The sequence below is a fragment of the Mastacembelus armatus genome, chromosome 7 (genome assembly GCF_900324485.2).
Source record: "Mastacembelus armatus chromosome 7, fMasArm1.2, whole genome shotgun sequence".
NCBI lineage: Eukaryota > Metazoa > Chordata > Actinopteri > Synbranchiformes > Mastacembelidae > Mastacembelus > Mastacembelus armatus.
This window is the reverse complement of record NC_046639.1, coordinates 19,734,343-19,756,295: the sequence shown is the minus strand read 5'-3', so window position 1 is coordinate 19,756,295 and position 21,953 is coordinate 19,734,343. Positions and strand designations below refer to the sequence as shown.

General features: G+C 42.5%; 1 protein-coding gene across 5 annotated transcripts in view; it reads right to left on the bottom strand.

The window, feature by feature from the left end:
* Nucleotides 1–19,720, bottom strand: part of flna (filamin A, alpha (actin binding protein 280)) — a 40,200-nt gene extending 20,480 nt beyond the window's left edge. For 2 of the 5 annotated variants that reach the window (XM_026333193.2, XM_026333194.2), the window contains exons 1-4: nt 19,410–19,720; nt 12,494–12,968; nt 2,061–2,315; nt 739–836 (exon numbers count right to left, since the gene is read on the bottom strand). In XM_026333193.2, the coding sequence (XP_026188978.1) occupies nt 739–836; nt 2,061–2,315; nt 12,494–12,863 (723 nt within the window). In that variant the 5' untranslated portion in view covers nt 12,864–12,968; nt 19,410–19,720. Of the gene's footprint in view, nt 1–738; nt 837–2,060; nt 2,316–12,493; nt 12,969–19,409 lie in introns of those variants that run through there. The other 3 variants (XM_026333197.2, XM_026333196.2, XM_026333195.1) reach the window with 2 other exon arrangements.
* Between the last annotated feature and the right edge of the window lie 2,233 nt (nt 19,721–21,953).

Here is a 21,953-nt window from a genome sequence, read left to right as displayed (position 1 = left end):
ACACCAACCTAAAGACAGTGAAGTTTAATTTGGAGTATTAACAAGTTACTCACTGAACTAACAATTACCGACTGCTCACATGATATGACTGGTATCATCCACTGATCTCGTGATAGTTAGCACCACATCTTAGAGAACCGGGTCTGTATTCGTAAACAGTCTTAGTGCATAGAGTAACTTTAAAGTGAAGAAAATTAATAGAATCATCGGCATCTCCCAACATTTTCCCTTAAAATTTAAGCATACATCCTAGTAAAGATAAAAGTTATTCAAGAAGCATCTTTAAAGTGCATCTAGGGAGGAAAACTGTTAGGAGCAGGGAGAAGGACTTTTAAGAGGCTTAGGAGTTTCTTAAGCAGAGAAGGAAATACCAGAAAGACTAAGAAGGAGAAGAAATGTGCTGGAAACTCTGAATGAAAGTGAGTTAATCAGACATTACAGATTAGTTCGTGCAGGAATATATGTTTGCAGTTGATCTTATTACAGATACACATATATCTTTTACTGACTACTTCTACTAATCCATAAAAATATTCTTGGCTTAGCCTTGATATCGACCCTTTTTTCAAGATACATTTGTGATCTATGTTTAAAGATGCACATCTTCCATAGGAACCACTGGGCTTAGGGATAGGGGTCAACTAACATTAGCTGCAAACCTTCAGTTTTCAGTTTGTAAGAAGAATGTGTTATTTCTAAAGAAGCATATAAGCCCCTTGGCAATGGCATTTGTTGTACCTGCGGGATACCCAACCAGTCGTCGGCTTGCTGCATGGCCTCACGGGCGTTGTCCACTGGTTTGGTCTGATCCCACTGGTCCCAGTCAGGACACAGACCTGCAGGAAAGAAAGGAGGTGAGTTGGATTTAAACAGGAAGAAGAAGTAGAGCAAAGCTGCCAAAAACTGTTTACTAACATTACCATAGAATAAATACTTTACATAGGACATATTATGTGACAGTAACAATCACAGTATTATAAGATCTTTACATTATTGTCCAGAATGAGAAAGAACTAAGTTTATTAGACTGTACTTTATTCTGCATGACGGTCCTCTAATAAAACACAGTGTTTCAGAGATGTTTCATTAAACTTCACTCCACCAAAAACTAAGAGCGTCAGTCTGTGTAATTGTTGCAAACATGCTGATTCCAAAGTTTCTTGACAACATCCAGCAGATAGAGGGAAAATGCAAAACATGTCTGTATTTGAAGGTGAATTTCTACCAGTGATTAAGTGTGGGGTCATATATCTGTCTCTGTGGCTCCACAACTTGTCTGCCCTTGAATTTATCCACTGGATATTATCTTCCTTCAGTATCACACAAATACATCCTGGCAACGTGTCTATGTGAGCAGCCTTTTATTTACTTGTTCCTAACAGACTTTTTAGTCTGGGGCTTATTATTTTTGGACACTGTTGAAAACCTTTTGCTGGAGTGAAGCAAAAGCTTTTGTTGAATCCTTATCTCTGGCTTGAGGTTGTTGGTGATCCACAGGTATGCCAAATATTCTGAGCATGTAAATAGAAACCTCCATCATGCCTCACTTTCTCTTCACCTACATCTCTCCTACTCCTGTCTTCTCCTCTCCCAACCTGTGCCTCCTTTCTCCCCATTTTCCTGATTTCACAGAACTGAAAAGGAAAGATGTAGTACTGCTCTTCTCCACTCTCTTCAACATGTTTTTTGTTGTACATATGAGAATTACACATGTATGCTGACCTCAGGTCTGCAGCTGTCCATCACCTTTGCAAGCAGAATGTTAAAATGCTGCAAAACTGAAATTCACCACATATACCTCAGTACTGAAGAATATTTCATTTTTATAAGCAAAGCTAACATATCTCGGAAAAGCTGTGGGCCGGTGTTTCATGTGACCCTGACTGAGCTCCGTTTTATTTAAATATTTCCTGCACTTGGCTGGAGTTAACTTCAGCCCCCTGCTGCACACCAGAAAACCTCATATGTTTTAGTCTTTTACCTCCTCTGAACTGTGAAAAACACATATGTCCAAACCATCCATACAAATTTCTCTCAAAGACCCTGTGTGTTTCCCTCACCTGGAGCACAACTGTCAACCAGGGCACCCAGGGCCCGGCCTGTCTGCCAGTCTCTGTTGAAGTTGGTGATTGGAAGCTCAGGCAATTTGTTCTGGATCCATCCCAGCAGTCTCTGCTTGGGGGTCTTCTGCTTGCCATCATCTGCCGTCTCCTCCTCCTCATCCCACATGGGCATGGAAATGGAGTAGTGCAGAATCAAGGTCCAGATCAGACCCAGGATCAGCTTCAGGTTCCCATCAACGATGGCTTTAGAGTCTAGGAGAAAGATATGAAATCAAGGAATCATCTTTAAAAAGTCATATAAACCTAAAACACAGACAGATCCTTGTGATTCTTAATCTGAAGTGTTTTAACACAATAGAAAGATAGACCTAATTGTAACAAATGTATTTTGAAGGGGACGGTAATTTGAATATATCTAAGGATGATTTTAAGATGCAGCCCTCCTTCAGTGAAATCAAAATGACTAAACAATGTGAAAAGGAGAAACAGCTGACTAGATGAAAGACAGATTCTAGTTTGATCTTTGAGTTTCTACTTAAATCTCAGTGTTTCTTGAATAAGGATCTATATTGATCTGTGCGTTCCCTCAGGGAATTTGAAATGTATGTATCTACCTAATATATGGCTATGTATGAAGAAGAGAAATACATATGTAGAAATCACTGACATTGGTCTACTCTAGAAAGAGATAACTATTATGCTTATCTTGACTTCCATAATGACAGTGATTAAGTTCCATTTGCCTGGTCCTGGTGCTGTCTGATCTTAGTGCAGACTCAGACTTGACAAAGTGGCTGGCTGAGACTTCAGATGGTTTAGATGATTATCTCAAAGGAAGGGGCTATGTGGCTGTTGCCACTGGTGGTCATAAATCTGGGCAGGTCAGAATCATAACTGGAGTAGAGTCCCTCAAGGTTCAATTCTAGGCCCATTGCTGCTCAGCCTATATATGCTCCCTCTGGGCCAAATCAAGCACAAAATAAGAATGTTTATTAGAGCTACACAAACACCCAGATTTTCTTAGTCCTTTAACCAGGTAACTACAGTCACACTGGTTTCCCTGTTACTTTCCACAAAAAAAAAAAAAATTTTTCAAAATCTAAATTAAGCGCACATTTTCATGGAATTTGCACCAACATGATATTGCATTGTAATGTTTTTATTTATCAAATTTTATTCTATATTGATTTTGTATATCCTAATGCATTTTCACAATGTGAACAACACAATTACTGTTTCTGCTGTACCAATGCATATTCTATTAAAGACCTGAAATATGAACACAGTAAAACCTCCTCCATCTGAAACAAAATCTAAATAATCAGAAGAGGGGGACAAATTGTGAAAAGAAGAGTATTTAGATGAGTGTACAGGGAATTTTCCAGATGAATCATGATGCACAAGTTATATATAAAAAAAAAAAAAAAAGTACACATCTGAGCGGGAATATGAATAACTTTATTAGAAAATATAATAAATGCATGAGTCACCTGTTACTTTACTACAGCCACTATTCTCTTTAAATTGTGCATATTTTCAATATGAACAATGCTGCAGGTAAAGGTGTTGAATAATCCATTATAGCTCTAAACTCACTCACTTACACTCCTGCACTTAGTGCAACAGCAGAACATGTTTGGTTGTTCCAAATTATATTTATGGCATCGGTCTGTGTTCAGACAGAACCACATGAACAGCTGCAGGCAGAGGAGAAAGTGATGCAATCAGCAGCTAGCCCAGGCATGAGGAAGATAACTAGAGACTCATGTACACATAGCACCGAACATAAACGCTACGGCATGCGCATGAAGTAGGTGATCAGGAGGGATGATTGCTTAGGTCCAACCCTAAGGAAAGGGTGGAGCAGAGTGCTTGTGTGTCTCTTAATAGATGGCGATTAGAGCAGAGTAAAGGAGGAAATAATGGGAATAAAGTGTTGGTTCTTGCAAAGATTTGAGACTTTGGTATCAGGGATCTGCACGGGGGAACTAAAAGATTTTAGGTTTCTGCAGAATGACAGTTTGTAAACGTTTTGGAACTGTAGAACAGCCTGAGGATGGGGGTTAAATCAAAGGTGAAATAAAGGCTGCCGGGACATTACAAAAAACAAATGTAATGCACAAAAAACACATGCATGGCTTTAAAACAGAGCTCGTCTCTGCCTTACATACAGAACAACATCTGAGACAGTCCATCTCAGTTGGCTGCCTGGCTGAATTTCTGTTCCAACAGACAGATGTGCTCACAAGATGCCAACCCTTTGATACATGACATGTTTGTTCCCAGTGGAAAAATACACTTTTGCAAAGTGGGGTCGGACGAAATGCCTGTTTGGATGACCCATCACCATGGGAACTTTGAATGAGCTGGATCGTTATAGCAACCGAGTGGCAAGGCCATCCTCTCAAGAATGACAGTGAAGGAGAAGAGGAGAAGCAAGATGCAAACACAAAAGGAGTAATTCCTAAGGTAATGCAGGCAGCTGCAGGGAAGGAGGACATCAAAGAAATGCTGCCTGAAGACAGAGATAAAACTGACAGCTATATTTTGTCCATTGCACTGACAGAAAAAATGTGGGAATGATGCGTGCATGTTTACCACAGGTTGATACTCGCAGCAAGAATGCAGATCAGCTAAAGTAGGGGTGTGTCACATAGCGGCCTGTCAGCTACCAAAGCAAAAACAGGACAGACATTTCCAGAACAAGAGCAGAAAACACCAGTGTGTCCCACTAGGGCTGATTTTAAATATGGCCTGACTTTGCCACCACCCACGTAATATATTTTAACTAGAGCACCAAATGAGCACTTTTGCACAGGTGGTTTGAGTGCCATACTGTTCTTAGGCTCTACAAAACTGTCAACAATAATGAAAGCTGCCCAGTAAAGAGCATCTTCTCCTGCTCACAGGTATTGTTCAGACATGAAGACCACATGGTGTTCGATTCCTGGTTTTCATACACAAAGCCACTAAACATGCAAGGAATCTAGCAGCATTCCCGGCAGACCACAGCGCACCAGGCCTGACAGAGCCCATATACGGACACAGACTGCCGCAGACTGTGCCGACCCCCCTCTGCTGACTCATACCCTCCCTTCCCTGGACTAGTAAGTGCATGTTTGTAGTGTGTGTGTGAGAGAGAGAGAGAGAGAGTGTGTGTGTGTGTGTGAGTGTAGAGGCTACTGTACAGAGAGCGTGTATGTCTGTGGCTGATGTTTCTTTTTTCCCCCAAAACTCCCATGACTCATCTGTTGGACTTGCTGCCTCCCACCCCCCTATGACTTCATCACAACCCCTGACCCGACTGACTGACCTGATCCCAGCCTCTCAAGAGAGGAAGAGGGAGCAGGGCAGAAAAGAAAGAACAGCATAGTGCGATAACAAGAGGGAAAGGTTCTGCACAACATTCAGGTTGTGCTGCAACAATCTGGAGCAGATTAACCCGGAGATCTTCTTAGGTGAAGGACAAAACAGTCCTGAGGTTTCGCCCTTACCTGTCATCACTTAGAGTATCTTTATATCTATTCATACATTATTTATAATGGCAAGATATATATATAAAAAAAAAAAAAGTAATCACATGACTGCCAGGGGACAGATCTATTTCCCAAGTCATGACCATGAATCTTTCTGCAAATAAAGCATGTCAGTTTCATTCAGTTGTCAATATGTGTTTAAATGCTTGTGTGACTGGGCTAGTGCTATACGTGTTACATAACTAAAACGATAAGTTTGCCAAGTGGTGTTTTAGCACACTGCAGATGGATTCATTGCAGTTCAGAAACGCAAATATGAATTTGTCAGGTTTATTTAGCAAATATAAACTTATGTTAAGAACTTTTCTTGGTCACAATCTAATATTTAAAGGATTTATATCAAAATTACATTTTCATTTCAGTAACATTAGCATTGGAATAATCTGTATTAGTTATTGCAGCTGTGCTGAGCTAACTCTATTTTAATGGAATCCATTTTAAATGTCTCTTCCCCAGCCATTATCATACACTCCAAACAACATTTTCTTTAAGGCTCTGTATGTATAATGGATAGCAGTGAGTAATTGGGATAATAAGTTGTACATACTGAACAAATTTGCTTTTGGCAGACATCTAAGACATTCATAAAAGCAGCACAATGGTGCCCACGCTCACACACAGAAGTGAGAAAGGAGGCCTGGAAACATGGGGAGTGGTTGCAGTGACCAAAACCCAGTCAGACAACACAGCAAGGAAATGTCACACATTCCACACTGCCCTTATCTCTCTCTCACACACGTTCTAATATAGCAGCCTGTACAACATCTGCTTTACAGTTATGTTCCTTTAATAAGAAGCTAAGATAAACAACTGTACAGGACATGGAATGTGCTTGAAACATCTGCTTTGAAACTGTGCCTGAATGCAACTTTTAGCATCAAACATCCCAAAGCTAAAAATCTTCTGACCTGGAGCACTCATCTTTCCCTCCCACCTCTCCATGCAAACACACCACACTGGAGCTACTACACTTCCTCCTCTTCCCTTCTACTCCTTCCAGTCATCCTCCCTCCCTCCACTCTCCTTCTCTTCACTCCCTCAGCTGAAGAAAAGTTCCTCCTGGTTTTTTAGCCTTAAAAGGGCAGAAGCAAACTGGATCTTGGCAGCCCTCCCATTCCCTGGGCTCTGGTTACAGACAGAGGGAGGAGGGAGGAAAGGACAGGGGAAGGGAAAGGAGGCGGAGGGGGTGTAGGGCCAAGGAAGAAAAGAGGAGAAAAAAAAAAAAAAAAAGGCAGGGAAAATTGCTGTGTGGGACATTTTTAAAGCCTGCACTGACAGCAGCACCCACTGAGGATGGGCTGAGGTATGATGATTTGAGTGAGGAGACCAGATACACAGAGAGAAGAATGAGGATGGAAAGAAACAGGCAATGAAAGAAAAATGAAAAACATAAAGAGAGCAGGGAGAGACGAGGAGGGAGAGGCTCAGATAGAGGCTGGGGAGGTGAGAGGAGGACACGGGCACTGCACAGAATGATGAATGAGAAGCTTTAATAAATACCAGGCAGCTTTAATCAACTGTTTGTTTCGTGGAAACATCTGAGAACTATGATCAACTATAAGAGCAGAGTCTGGGATTCCAAGTAATTGATAGCTCTTGGCCTGGCAATAACAATTCAGGTCTGGAAAAGTAGATCCCCTCCAGACACGGTTCTGGCACACGAATCCAGGCCGTGTCTGTTTGTAGGTAAGAGCTTGTAACATAATAACAGTGAGCATGCAGCATCTTGAAGTTCATATGTAAGGAGGCAATTTATTTAAATATGTCAACCAACTGTGGACTTTGTGAATAAATTGCCAAATATGTTGCTTTGTGTCTGCTGGTTCAATCGGAATATGAGGTACTGGGTGTTCGGGCATGTTTCCAACTCTGCTGTAATCTAATAGCCTGAATATACCACTGTACTGAATGTACACAAACACTCTGCTAATCCTCAGTGTCCACTTGAACAGGCCCCTTTCGCCTGTACAGACAGGAAGTTGTGCTAATGATAATGAGCTGGCAGGAAGGGATCCATTTTGACCAAACAGGGTGTCTGAACTCCTCTTATCTTGCTCTCTGGCCAACATTCCTCTCTGCCACATGCCACACTTCTTTTCTCATTTCTGGAAACGAAAGATTACATAGGATGATGCATGACATCCTTAACACAAGCATGCGCTCAATGAACAAACTACATATTTTCCAGTGGCTCTCTGTTCTCTCTCATTATCTGAGGACACTGCAATCGAGGAGCAGTTCCTCTGGAACATGTAGTTTAAACCTGCACGAACTGATGTTATTCACATGACCCTGATACATAAAGTTAATTTGGTGAACTTGTTTGCAGTGGCTTGAACTTTGAGCATGTTTCTAGTGAATTGATTAATTTAAAGTCCAATATTCATTCTGTTTTGGTTTCCACTGGCCAGAGAAAAATCTCAGGCTCATATCATCATTTGGTGAAATGTCAATATATCCAGTGAGCCAGAAACTAATCAGCTATCAAGGCTTTGATTATGTTTGATGAAGCTCTGTTTCTTCAGTATCGCTGTTTTTATTTGGTCATGGTGAGCAAGACTGTAAATTAATGACCAGAACTGATTTAGCACATCATTTTATTTATATTAGGTTTTTGTGTCAATGTGTTGAACTGACTTGATGTGTCTGTTATTTCAGTGGCTGGAGCCAGAAACTGACACATCAATAACAACTATCTTGATTTTGCTGTGTCACAATATACTTTTACATATCATGATATAAATCAGTCATTTTCATCAACACAGACACCAGCCCCCCCCACAATCAGAAAATTGCAACAACTAAACCACATTAAGCTAGCCTGCAGGCAAACCCTTATTGCAACCATAAATAAAAAATACATTCAAGGAATTGCACAGTAGACCGATTATTCACAGATGCACCACCCATTTCTCGTATCTGACACTCTTGCTGACTATATCATCAGAAACCTGCCTTCACTTAAAAGTACATTCTGTAAGTTTTCAACAAAGACAAATGGATTTAAATAAGATTTTCTGTGCAGCTGATACAAGTGAAGTATTTGCCTGACTCGGTTCCTCTAATTTGCTTGTGCTACTTTAGCATGTTTAGCATTGCATTAGCATGGAGTATTTGCTAATAATGTCCCTGCAGCAAAAATACAGAAACGTGACTAATTTTGGTTTTGCAGCAATACTTTACTAACATTTGTCAAAATGAGTGAAAATGCCTGTACTAGACAAAAAGCGTCACTAAACATCTTGCTTCAAAATATCAAGTTTACTCGAACGTAAGACCAGTACAAAGAGCAAATTCTCACATCTAAGAACCTGGAACCATAAAAAAGTCTTTTATTTTGCATTAAAATTAGTTAAATAACTAACAACTGACAAGTTATTTGCCTTATGAATTCAACTGTTTGTCATTTGTAAGAGGATGATGACGATATTTACCATTAAAAAGCATAAAACACATCTCTTTATTATGTAATAATGAGACAAAGGGAGAGCCTGGTTGTTGCTACACAGGCGTCTGTCTCAACTTGCATGTGTCTGCTTTCGGGCAAAGACAGCAGCCAGGTACAAAGTTGCACCACAGCTCTGTTTATTTCACGTCCTGCCTGTGTGGATGACAAAGTCTGGCACAACCGCTGGCATCTTACTGCTTCAGAAAATCCACACAGGCTCAGTCAAGAGTAGATTTTTTTTTTTTTTTTTTTAAGGGTTTTAAAATCTGGGATGGGCTGCGAACGGACAAAAAGCTGATACAGAACAAATGTCTGCACAGACAACATTATTTAATTACCAAAAACACCCTGAATCTTCCCAACAACTAGTGTTTTTTAAAGCTTCATCACACGCCCACATAAACAGGACGATGCCAAATGACATGATTGAGCTTACTCAAACATGGGTGTGATGAGCACAGTGGAATATGCACATAAACACATGCACATCAAAAGGAACGTCCTCACATTAATCAGGATTTAAAGTTTAAAGTTATTTTTGCTGCAGTCACTGAACGTGATGAGGCGTCACATAAAGAAGCCCCTGAGCTATTTTAGTTAGTCTCTCCACTCATTGACTCCACTGGCTACTAGGTGGCAGCCTTCTCACTTCAGCTGTGACTGAACACAAGTGAGCTCTCCTCTGGCTTCATCACCGATCATGTGTCTGCTACCGGTGCCAGGTCATGTGGGGTTTTATCAAAAGAGAGAGGCAGATTTTGTTTGGTCAAAACCTCCTTAGAGCGAACACTAATCTACAGACTGTGCTCTGAATGGGAGGATATAGTGAAAGGTAGAGTTGAGTCCATTAACCGATGAGGTTCTTTAGCTTCACACCCTGCAGAACGATCCGACATGGTAACAAGAGTCGATCCATGTCACGTGACAGCAACAGTTTGGTTGTGTTAATATTAAACAACAGCCCTGTTACAGTAACGTTGTCCATCTTAGGCTTGAAATAATTAGTTCAGAGAGAATTCGACTCCAACTATTTGGATATTCAATCATGTAAAACAACAGTTTGACATTTTATGAACCTTATTTGCTTTCCTAAGTGATGTGAGAAGATGGATACCACTCTCACATCTGTGCAGCAGAAATGAAGCTACAGCCAGGACATGTAGGCTTGGCTTAGCACAGAGACTGGAAACAAGGGGAACCAGCTAACTTTGTCCAAAGATAACACAATCTTAACTAAATTAACTAATTAATATCTCATTTCAATTTACTCAAAAACCCAAGTGGGGAAAAAGAGAAAATACATGTCTCAATAGACATAGTGAATGCACCTATTTCTCAAAATGTTAAACTTTACATTTAGTTATTTGTCAAGCACAAATGACAAACATGTGCTGGTTCCAGCTTCTCAAATGTGAGGCGTGTTGCTTTATTTAATAGTGTATTGTGTTCCAGACTCTCTGCTGGGGCCGTTATGGCTTTTACAGCAGAGCAAATGACTTGTTTCTCTTGAGTAATTCATGATACAGCTGGTACTGCTGCGTATCAATACTTCTCCAGTTTTAGCAAAGTAAAAGGAGAAATGAAAGAGGTGTGTCCATCAAGAGCCCACACAAAAACTCAAAAGTCATCAATTAGGAAAACGAATGAAACTGAAGAAAACGCAGTGAAATTGAGTCTGAGGTCAAAGTAATTGGGTGGAGGAAAATGGGAGGAGAGCAAGCGGATAAGACGAAAGAAAGAGGGAGAGACCTCATGCGTTGTGCTGGGCAGTGATAGCAGTTTGGTAATTTGTGGCGAAGGTTGCTTGGCTGGGTGTGCCCATTTTCTGCTTTCAAAGGAGGAAGTAAAAGAGAAGAGCGGCCTCCTCTCTCATCTTCAGATTAAATGACTCAGAAGGCGCAGCTAGGATGAGGGTGAGTCAGCTGGACCACAGACAGACAGCGCTGAAGAGGATGGCTCACTGGTGCCTGGTACTGCGCCCTGAATACCAGCAGTGCATTGTTTCATGAAATGCAGAATCAGCTGCATCAAGATCAGAAAACCGCAGGGATGAGTGAGATGTCCATGGCACTAATGAACCTTTCAATATAGAAAACATTTCAGAGGCAGAGTGGAGACAGATCCATTTGCAAATATGCCATCTGATTTTGCCAACCACAGCCACCCTTGACAAACACAGTCTGCTGATGGGGTGATTCTCATCTGTTCACAGCGGCTCCACCTCTTCCTCCCTGCTGAGATGAAGTTTAGGGTACTGTTGTGTTTGACAGTGCCACCTCACCTGGAACGTGTGTGGTAACCATGAAGTGAGCCAGATCCCCCCCCCTCCCCAAGAGATGACAGGGACTCACCCAGGTCTGACTCACACAGACTCGCAAACCTCTTCCTTTGTTTCAAACCACAGACTCTCTGTTGATAAAGGCTCTGTCTGAGACAGGAGCACTGATGTCTGTCTTTACTCCAGGTGTGGGGAGGGTGAACGCACTCAGCTATGAGCAATTCAGGACCAACTCTATTAAGAGCCTTTTATTCACTGCAGTGAGGTGATATAATTTGTATTGGGGGAGATGGTGATAACACAACACAAGAATGAGCAGAAAACAAGTTTCAATGCACCCACAGTTTGTTAAACCACTGCAGAATCACCAGTGTTGAATCACCAGCTGCATGTAGGCAAAGCTCATTAAAGCCAGTTTTATGTCACCAAGTGTGAGCCAAGTCCCATCTAATGCTGTGGAGACCCAGCTCCAGCCCACTGCACGACATGAGCACAGACAATAGCCCAGTGTCTCTGTCTGTATGTGTGTGTGTGTGTGTGTGTGTGTACAGGATCAGCTCTCCTCTCTTACTAGGCCTGAATTACATCCTGGCCCACAGAGTTTGGCTCAGACCGGCCTAGCCCAGCTCAGGCAACAGGGGAGCAGAGGAAGCCTAGGGCCCCCCCCGCTCAGTTAGTTCTCCCCTGAAAGCAACATGCCTCAAATCTGGACAGCCTGGGGGACAAGCTCTACACCCCTGGACACTGGAGAAATGCCTGGTCCCTCACTGAAAACACACTCCTGTTCCCAACCCCAGCAGCTTCCCCTAATCCCAAACCACCCTTCAGACCTCAGAATAAAAAGTGGACACACGTGTTTGTACCGTTTTCCTTTAAAAAAGCGAAATTTTTTTATACTGGGCCGCAACATGCTCAACTTTATTCCCTAAGCGACAGCGCAGGCCTGCACACATGCGCTGCTCTTTAAATTAAACCACTTCAGGACACCGAAGTGCAATTTAGCGGCTGTTTTGCACCACTCAAGTTAGAAAACCGCACATTGACGCACAAACAGCAACAGAGGGGAGAAGAGACGCCACTTGTGTGGAGGTGGAGATGTGTTAGAGGACACTTTCTAAACCACAGCGCACATTCCTGCACTCAGTCATTAGAGATTTATCTGACCCACCTATAGACACCAGCTTGATGTTCTCCTTGTCCAGGAACTCCAGAGCCACCGACACGTTCTCCAGCTGCATCTGGCGGAAGGTGGGCCTCTGGTTGTACTTTCTGAACATCTTCTTCTGGGACAGGACCTCCAGGAGCCCGATGAGCCGTAGCCCATCGCTGAGGTCCGTCTGCAAGTTGCCGATCCTCTTGTTGACGCATTTCAGGTGCTCATTGCACCATCGGGTGAAGGTGTTCTGCTGGATCTTCTTCCACGGCGCATCCTCGGCCAGGTCCTTCTCCGTGGCGGGCATTTCGGCGTCCTTGTCCGTGGAGAGAGCGTTAGGAGCGGGCGCGGCGCTCTGGTGGAGCCGGGGGTGGGAACCACTCATTTTTATGGTCTCGGCTGTCTCTCGGTTCGCTGGCGTTCCTCTGGGTGGAGTCTGCTCAACTGCGCGTGGCCGCTCCCTCTTTCTCTCACTCACTTTTAAGCTCGTCTGTGTTTGAGAGAAGAGAAAAGAAAGGAATGAGTGAACAGGACAGAGTGACTTATAGCCTGGAGACAGCAATTTTGCAAAGAAAGGAGGTGGTTATGGCACCGGAAAGCTGTTTTTTGCATGAAACTGATGGTACAAGCGATATGTTCGCACAAGCAGCCAGATCCAGCACAGAGATAAAGACTCCCAGTTTAAGAATGATCTAACGTACTTTAGCAGAACATGCCTCTGAATATTGGAAACCTGTGGGGTTAGGACAACAGAGGGAGAAGTACACTTCAGCATATTACTCAGCACATTAAAAAAAAACAAAAAAACAAAAAACAAACAAAAAAGTAAGTCCAGGGCTTGGCACTCTTTTGATTAGTCCAACCTCACAGCCATTTGAAACAGAATCCTAGAGTCAATGTGTTTTATCCAATCCGGACTGACAGGAACTGTTAAAGTGTTTTAATTGATTTTCTCTATTTGTCTTGCAGATAAAGAGCTGCAGCCTCCAGAGATTGTAAACAAGGTCAGGGCTTTTACCAGCAGCACAGTGCAAAGATATAATATGTTCCAAAACACAAGACTCCCTGACTCTCAGCCCCGATTCGTCCCTGATCATGTCCCATCCCATCATTTGTGCCGTAATCCTGTAGCTGCTAAGGAAACATGGGTTGTTTTCTGAGCAGGAGAAACACAGTGACACTATGTCCCAGATATCCAGAGAGGAAAGGCCCATGTTCAGGGTCCCTGTGAGAATATGGGCTCCATCTGAGGTTCATGTTTGTAGGTCCCTGGAGGCAGTGAAATAAATCTTAGAGATATCCAGGGGGGTTGTGGGCATCAGAGACTCCTCATAAAGTCTCTGTTTGTTTGTGTCTGTTGAGCTTTCTGTTTCTGTGAGGTTGTGTGCAAACATGTACAGTGTGTTTAAATTTTCTAAGTCTGCAGCCTCGGTTTCTGCATTTATATGCATGCATGTGTGTGTGTGTGTGTGTGTGTGTGCCATGTTGATGACACTGTGCTGTGTGCTGTGCCTGTGCTGCAGCTCAGCCAGACACCTGCTGTAGCCTCCTGTCTGTGCTGCAGCCAGATGAAATCACACATTGAGCCTGCATGTTGTAATGTCCCAGTGACAGGCTGGGCTTTTATTGCTGCAGGCAGTTTCTCAAAATGTAACTAAAATGTAAAGGGGTGGGCTGGTTTGTTTGGTAATTTCCTTTCGTTTCAGTTAAAGTTCTTTGACGGATGCTTCCTCGAATGCGTCAAAAAGACATCTGTCCTCAGGTTTCCTAGAGCATTAGAGACACAGTTTGACGCGAGGGGACAGGCAGTGAACAGATAAACATTATAATAAGGTCATTTCTGCTCTGGTTGTATGTAAAGAGGAAGCCCCTGGGAAACAGACTTTAAATGACCATTTAAAGGCCTGTGAAAACAACAGAATCCAGCCTTGGAAGATTCATATGTTTAGTATTTTTTATATGAACCAATGTTGTTTATTTAATATCTATTTGTGCCCCATAATTCCTTGGTGTCAGTCAGAGAGGATTAAACGGCAGATGTTACAGCTAGAAAACTACAAAAATAACTTTACAGGAGAGTGTTTTGGGTACATGGTTGAAATCAAGTTGTGACTCCACCTGCACTGGTCTGCTTGTAATTTTTCATTTATGGGAGTTGTAGTTTTTTTCTGTGCTTGCTCTGTAATTGTTTATCTGCGCTCCTGAAGGTTTAAATTTATTACAGTAAATGAAATATAAACCTCAGGAAGACATTTGTCTGGACATGACGTTATGACTTTGCATCTCATATGAGTTGCATCATGGGAAATGTAGGATACAGCCATTTTTAAGCTTAACTCACAGGACACAGAAACAAAAAACAAAAAGTCAGGATGATTCAACTTCTGGTGTTTCAATTTTGTGCATTCTTTTCAAATCAATCATATGTAGGATTTACAACTTTATAAAAGTGCAGCACAAAATCTCTGGAATTCTCCTTTAATCTGACTCCTACAACTATTTCACAGATCTATTTCGGAAATCTCACACACGTCATGTCTTCTGATATTTCTTTCTGTGGGCAACAGAACAGCAGTGGCTGTAAAGGCAGAGGCAGAGATGTGACTCTGCAGCTTTTTTTGACTAAATAAGGAGCTCAGTGCCAGAAGCCACAGTGGCCAGCAGCCATCAAGAATGCTCTGCCTTTGTGTTTGTGTCTGGTCAAGGGGGAATTTGAGGAATGCCCCTCACCCCCATAACGGCCCTGGAGCCCCCAGCCTTAATAACACCCCAATAAAAGAGTCCTATTAATCCTGAAAACAATACAACAATAGATTTCGATGGTTTAAACGGGTCCTGGTCCCTCTAGTTGAGTCATTTGCTCCATTTCACAATTATCATTGCATATAAAACTGTGACAACTATTTACACACTTTGGCCACAATTAAAGTGTCAAATTATGACAACAGTGGCAGCATCAAAGCAGAGCAGATTAACAGTGTTTACTGGGAAAAAGTGAGGCATCTAAGACACAGACAGAAGAAGCTGGAAGCGAATGGATCCTCCACTGATTCACCTCATACTGAACTTCACAAAGCACAATAATAATAAGCTGAGAAAACGGATGAAATATTGACTCTGTAGCATCTATTGTTTCAGTGGAATTTACCCAGTAAACCAGAGACAAAACGCAGGGCGGGGACACAGAGAACAGACCAAGTCCAGGACACGTCAAATCAGGATCTGAAAGCACCTTTGATCTCTCTGCTTTGTCATCTGGCTCCCTCTAGTGACTATTTACAGCATTACATTTCTCACTTTTTTTTTTTCTCTGCACTGTTTTGGACATCACACTCTTCTCAAGTTCTCCTGCCATCTTTGCTTTTCAAAATTTAACTGGCTCTTCTTCATCGCTTCCTCTTATTTTCCTTCATATGCTGAATGTCACTGACATGTTTTCATATGTCTTCATCAAACACCGACTGATACCGCACCCACATATCCTGTCTATACTTAATTAACAAAACAGTATCTTTACATACAAAATAACGGCAGCACTATTCTAAAACCAAAGAATTCATAAAATGAGGGGGGTGTAAGTACATTTCATCAAGTACATGTATATTTTGCTCAACTAATTGTTTTACGTTTGTTAAATTATATTAAGAGCTTCAAAATATGATGCAGTGCTTTTCTATTAAACTACTTAGCACGCAACCAAAAACCAGTTGCACATAGGAATAGTACATTAAATAATGCTATCCAGTGATACAATACAATAAAGGGGTGTTTCTAGTTAATCAGTGTTTGTCCTTTAGAGACATTTAAATGGATTTTGCTAATACTAATTTTGGATGCAGGACTTTTACTTGTACAGATTATCTTGTGGCAACACAAAGCTTTTTTCTAAAGCAAAGCAAAGTCAGTAAAGTTACTCCAAAGATCCTAAGATCCTGCCTGCAAAAGTATGATCTGATCAAGTAAAATGAATGAAAAAATCTTTCTGCAATGAAAAGTCTCGGCGTTATTAAGGTTTTGAGAAACTGAACCAAAGCCAAAGGCAAGGTGAGTAATCAAGCTAAATCCTGCACTGTTATTTCATATTTCCCTAACACATGGGGATGTTTGCTAAAGCTTACAATGAACAGCATGAGCTTCACTTCCTGGATCAAGAGAATGACATGAAACCAAAAGGGTGGAGTACAAAGTTAAGTCTTCCTTTGGCATTTCTGTCAAAGCCTGACAGATGAAGGGTTTACTTTAAAGAGCAAATGCAATGATGAGAGTGTATTTGCTGCTTTTAACCATATTACACATCAGAGAAGCAGCTTAACATGACTGCTACAAAATCTGACAGTCTCATGATTCCCTTTCGGACTTCCCGCTGAGGACTCCTATTTTGTTTTCAGTTCCTGTTTTCCCCCTCTTGTGTTCCTCAGCACCTTTATGTTAATTTACCTAATTAGTTTCACCTGTATTTGATTAGTTCTGTTCCCCTGTCTATATGTACCGCCTGTCCTTCTTGGAGCATTAGCTAACCTATGTGACCTGTGACTTTCTTATTTTGTATTTTTCTTTGTGCCCTGGTGATCCCAGGAAGAATCAATAAAGCTCTTTTATTTGGGTCCTACACCTCTCCTTCTCCAGCACACCACCGCCACTTAACAGACAACCTGTTGTGTATATTTTACAGTGAATTAGACACAGTCAGATTGGATTTGATATATATTTGACGAGATAAGTATGGACTTCTGTTATTACAGCACCAGCCTGTGATGCCACCAGCTTCTCAACATCGCTCACCGCAGTGATCAACCACAAGTCGAGCAGTGCAGAACAAGGGACGGGAAGTCAGATGTAGACTGCATGCAACGCCTCAAACCACTTGCCATACACACAAGCTGGTGTGGGGAGACAGCAAGTCAGATACACAGATTACAGCAAACCCATGGCTTTCCCCTTAGTTTCCTGCAGACAGTGCATGTGCGTGTGTGTGTGTGTGTTAGGTGGCACCTGCTGGGTGAAAACAGGCCAAGACGTGTCACATAAGGACACGCTTGGTCTGCATGTTTACATCTACACTGTCTACAGGAGCACATTTCTTTTCTCTTCATCACAGCTTCATTAACAGCATGTACCCAAAAAGCTGCAACAAGGCATTGAAATCTTTCCCACATTGTTGGTCAAACTTACAGTCATTTCACCTCTAACATCCGAACATAAAAAGAAGCTATTTTCTCTGTTGTTTTAACTGACGGGTGTGCAGGAATGTACAGGACTCATTTTGCCTCATTACATTTACCTGATGCAGTGATTGGTCCAGTCACATGAGGACAGATTCTGCAGCAGCCCTTACATTTACTGTCAGACGAGACTCAACATGATGTGCATAAAAACAATCCTATGCTCCCCTGAGTCTTTCTGAAATAACTCAGAAACTTTCCAAATATTTTGCACGTTTGTCTTTTCTTTCAGTGTGTGGGACCCACATTTTCTGCTCTCCGCCCTATAAAAAAATACTGTGTTTGTACGGTTACATGTTATTCTTTCCTATCTCTTATTTTTCCACACTATCGTAACTGGAGGTTCACAAAATACTGCGCCTCTGGCATAAATAGCAAAGAAAGATGATTTTTTTTTTTTTTTTTTTTTGTTCTATAAGGATGAAGAATGTGATGTGTGGTTTGGCTTCAGAGGGGTGAAACCTCCAGAACTGCCTTGTTGGCTCTTTTTTTTTTCTTTTTTTTTTTTTTCTGTCACTTTCACTGCCCACAGGCCTACTGTCATCAACGGGATCATTTTGTCCTAACCTGTGTTATACAGAAAACACTCACTGTGCACTCAAATCACTCAACTGAGACATGCGTTTGATTTGCAAAATAGAAACACGTTTGAATAAAATGGATAGAACATGTTTACTTTTGTTCATTCTTTGTATTTTTCTGCTTTGTGAATCAAACACACACTTTAGGTGAGCTGTTTGAGTGTAAGTATATGTCTTTAAAGAAATATTTTGTTAAGATTGCAGTCAGTTATGTAGTGTAAAGGAGTTAAAACATTACTGGGACTACTTACTCTGCTGCTGTGTCCCCACCCCAAACATGGAACACCATACCCCCCTTCAGCTTGGATTCACCAGACATGTCATTAAAACTTAAATACTTAGAAATGGGACGAGGTGCAGGTTTCTGCAGCGTTTTCCCTTCGGTAACAGTGAAATCAAGTTAAGACCCTGTCATCTATTCCAAGAGAAGAGCCGCAGTTAAATATGTTGCAAACGTCCAGGACCAACCTCCTGTTCTCGCGATGTGAGACCCGCTGCCGGCGGCGGAGGGCGCAAGCGGCCACCACTCGGCCCGCCGGTAAAGAGCTCCAGTGCAGTCAGTGTCCGTTTATTACCTTATTTGGTGTGGATCCCCTAAATGTAACAACCGGGAGATGCTCAGGTCAGATGCTGCTGCCGCTGCCGTGCACGGGGAATGTCGTGCGCAACAGCCCATTAAACGAACTGAAGGAATGAAGTAGGATGGGTGGATGAGCTCCAGCTTGTGGCTACATCCACGTTAAAGTCATCTGATGCTCACCGCGCTGTCAGACGCTACATGACCGAAATATCAGTGACGGCACCAGAGCCATGAACCGAAAAGCTGCCGAGACGTGGGAGAAGTTAGTGGTGCGTGAGGCGTGGCGCACCGCACGCAGCTGCAGGCCACCCGGCGAGAGCAGCGGACCCCAGCTCCAACGGGTCCAAACAGCCTCGCAGAGCTGTCACACATCATCATACATGACAGAAAGCTTCACGACACCCGTTCAAAGCGCGCAGCCTGGACCACAGTCACCCCGACACAACTCATACGAAGAGTTTAGTGAAGACAAGCATCAGAAAGTAAACGTCCCACAACGTCAAGCCACTCACCACACACCGACATGTCCACAGCGGGACGGAACTTACATGTGCGTTGTAGGCTGAGATCTTGAAGTGTGCGTCCGGTGTCTCTCCGGTCCGCTCAGTCAGTGCGCGCAGATGCCTGCCCTTACTTTGGTCACAGAGGGTGTGTTTGCGTGCGCGCTGGTGTGTGCGTGTGTGCTGCACCGAGGTCCCGGACCTCCCTCCCCAGGCGTAGTCCCGGTGGGGGAAATGGGTGTACTGGTTTTACTGGTGTCGTAAAGGAAAGAAAGAGATAGTCCCTCCGCTCTTTTGCTCTTTTCTAGCTCTGCGTGTCCTCGATCTCTCTCTCTCACCCAGTCCTCCACAGTGAGAGCCTTAATTGGTAAACGGCTAAAGCATCAGAGGTGCAGGGGGTGTTTCTCTCTCCCTGATCTGCATGTCGTTTTTTTATGGGTCACGTCATGACCGCGCCTTCGGGATGTTAAAAGTATGATGTCACCAGCCCGTACAGCACACCTATCTCCTCCATCGCCCCCATCTACTTTTTATTTTACCCTGGGGGCGTGTTTGGGTCGATCCACATCTCCAGTCTTTCCCTCTGATTAAGTTAAGTGTGTATTTGAGTAAGAGAGAGACAGAGAGACAAAGAGAGAGGGGGGGGGGGGGGTCCCGCACATCTCTCTACACCCTCTGTCCTTTGCTTCCTGTTATTTGTTATTGTTCAGACAAACCGGTGAACCCCGGGAGCAGCGTTTCTCTCTGTCAAACTCGGTTCTGGACCAGCACAGGGCTGGGATGGATGGATGTGTGTGTGTGTGTGTGTGTGTGTGTGTGTGTGTGTGTGTGTGTGTGTGTGTGTGTGCGTGCGTGCGTGCGTGCGTGCGTGTGCGTGCGTGCGTGTGTGTGTTGTGTGTGAGTGCTCTCCAGCTGAGCATTGGCTCAGGAACCAAGAATGTTTGGCCTCTGCTGTGCCCCCTACTCACAGTTCATCAGTCTGATGGGAGGATGGAGGGAGGACGTGAGGAGAAGTGGGGAGGTGGTGGTGGAGAAAAGGGAGAGAAGACGGTTTCTGTCAGTCATGTTTCTGCAACATCTCTTTATAGTTGCCTTAAAAATGAGGGGAGGAGGAGGAGGCAGGGGAAGAAGTAAAGAGAAAACAGGGATAAATGTTGCAGATGAGTGGAGATGAATGAAAGAGGAGGAAGAAAGGAGAAACAATGATGATCAAACTTAAAAGAAAGAGGAGGAGGAGCAAGACATGAAAAGAAAACAAAACATAGAACTTGTAGTTATCAATTTCTCCCTTTAGCCTCAAAGAGGTGAGCTATGAGGCTCTGACTGTGTGTATGTGTGTGTGTGTGTGTGTGTGTGTGTGTGTGTGTGTGTGACTCAGCGTGTATTAATAAGAGCCAGATGTTTGCTGTTGTGGTGATGAGATCGTCCAGTCGGTCAGTGACATCATCCGTGTGCAACTTGTTAAAGTTACATGAATTAAACACACACACACAGACACACACATTTTTATGTAACTGCTGAAGGCAGATAAAGCAGAACTAAACACTGTGATGTTGTGACAAATTCCAATTAAAACCACTGTTCTGCACCATTCCAATGCAGATGACACTCAGATCTCAGATCTGTTTGTTTCATCCTCTAAAATCCATCTCCACTCTACTGAAGAGTCTTGGCCCAGAACCATGGGTGACCTCTCCTAACGCAGAACATCTCAAAGACTAGGGTCTCCATTCTGTCAAGAGTGTTCTCTAACAGTGTATGAGTATGTACAGGAACATGTAGTTGTGAGTTTTTAATCTTGGCTGCATCTGTATGACTGAAGTTGGTTAACTTATTTTAAATAAATAATTAACATATTTAACTGCCTGTAAGCGCTTTTATTAAATCACAAAGTTTAAGGGTTGTCAACAAATCAAAATATTTTATATTTGCAATCGCTAAGTCGGAAATTTTTGCTTAATGTGCAGTAAAAAGTCTATAGGTTTTAGTTTCCCTTTGGGATTCATGCCACTGGGTGGAAATCAAAGGGAACTTTGATTAATGTTGCTGATGGAGGCAGATGTTACTTTAAAATTCACATTAAACCTAAAATGAAGCAGTGGAGGTTCCTTTAAGTTTCATGCGTATGCACATAAATTACTGTGGATGTCAGCATTTCTTTCACTCACCTATACTGACCTCAAAATTCAACATCAGGATCAATATAAACTGAAATAAAATGTAGTCTGTGTTAATCTGCTTGTAGAGATGCTCTTATCATCATTTGACCCACCCCTCTTATACACCATTAATAGATATTACCATTACTTCCACATATCTGTTAATTACTTCCAAGTATTGGGTCCTCCCAACAACATACCAAAAATGTAGACCTGTTAAAACACGTAAGATTTAGCAGTGACTAAAACTAAAATTTGTCCCTGTGATATTATGATTTGAATGTCAATATTCTGCATTAAACACACAGATGCATCAGATTACAGATTCTGATAATAGAAAGTGCTAAAAGTAGAGCCTGGATTTGATGGAGACTTTAAAATGGGATGATTCCAATTAGCCCAAATTCAGATGCATTGATCCTAACTGTCATGT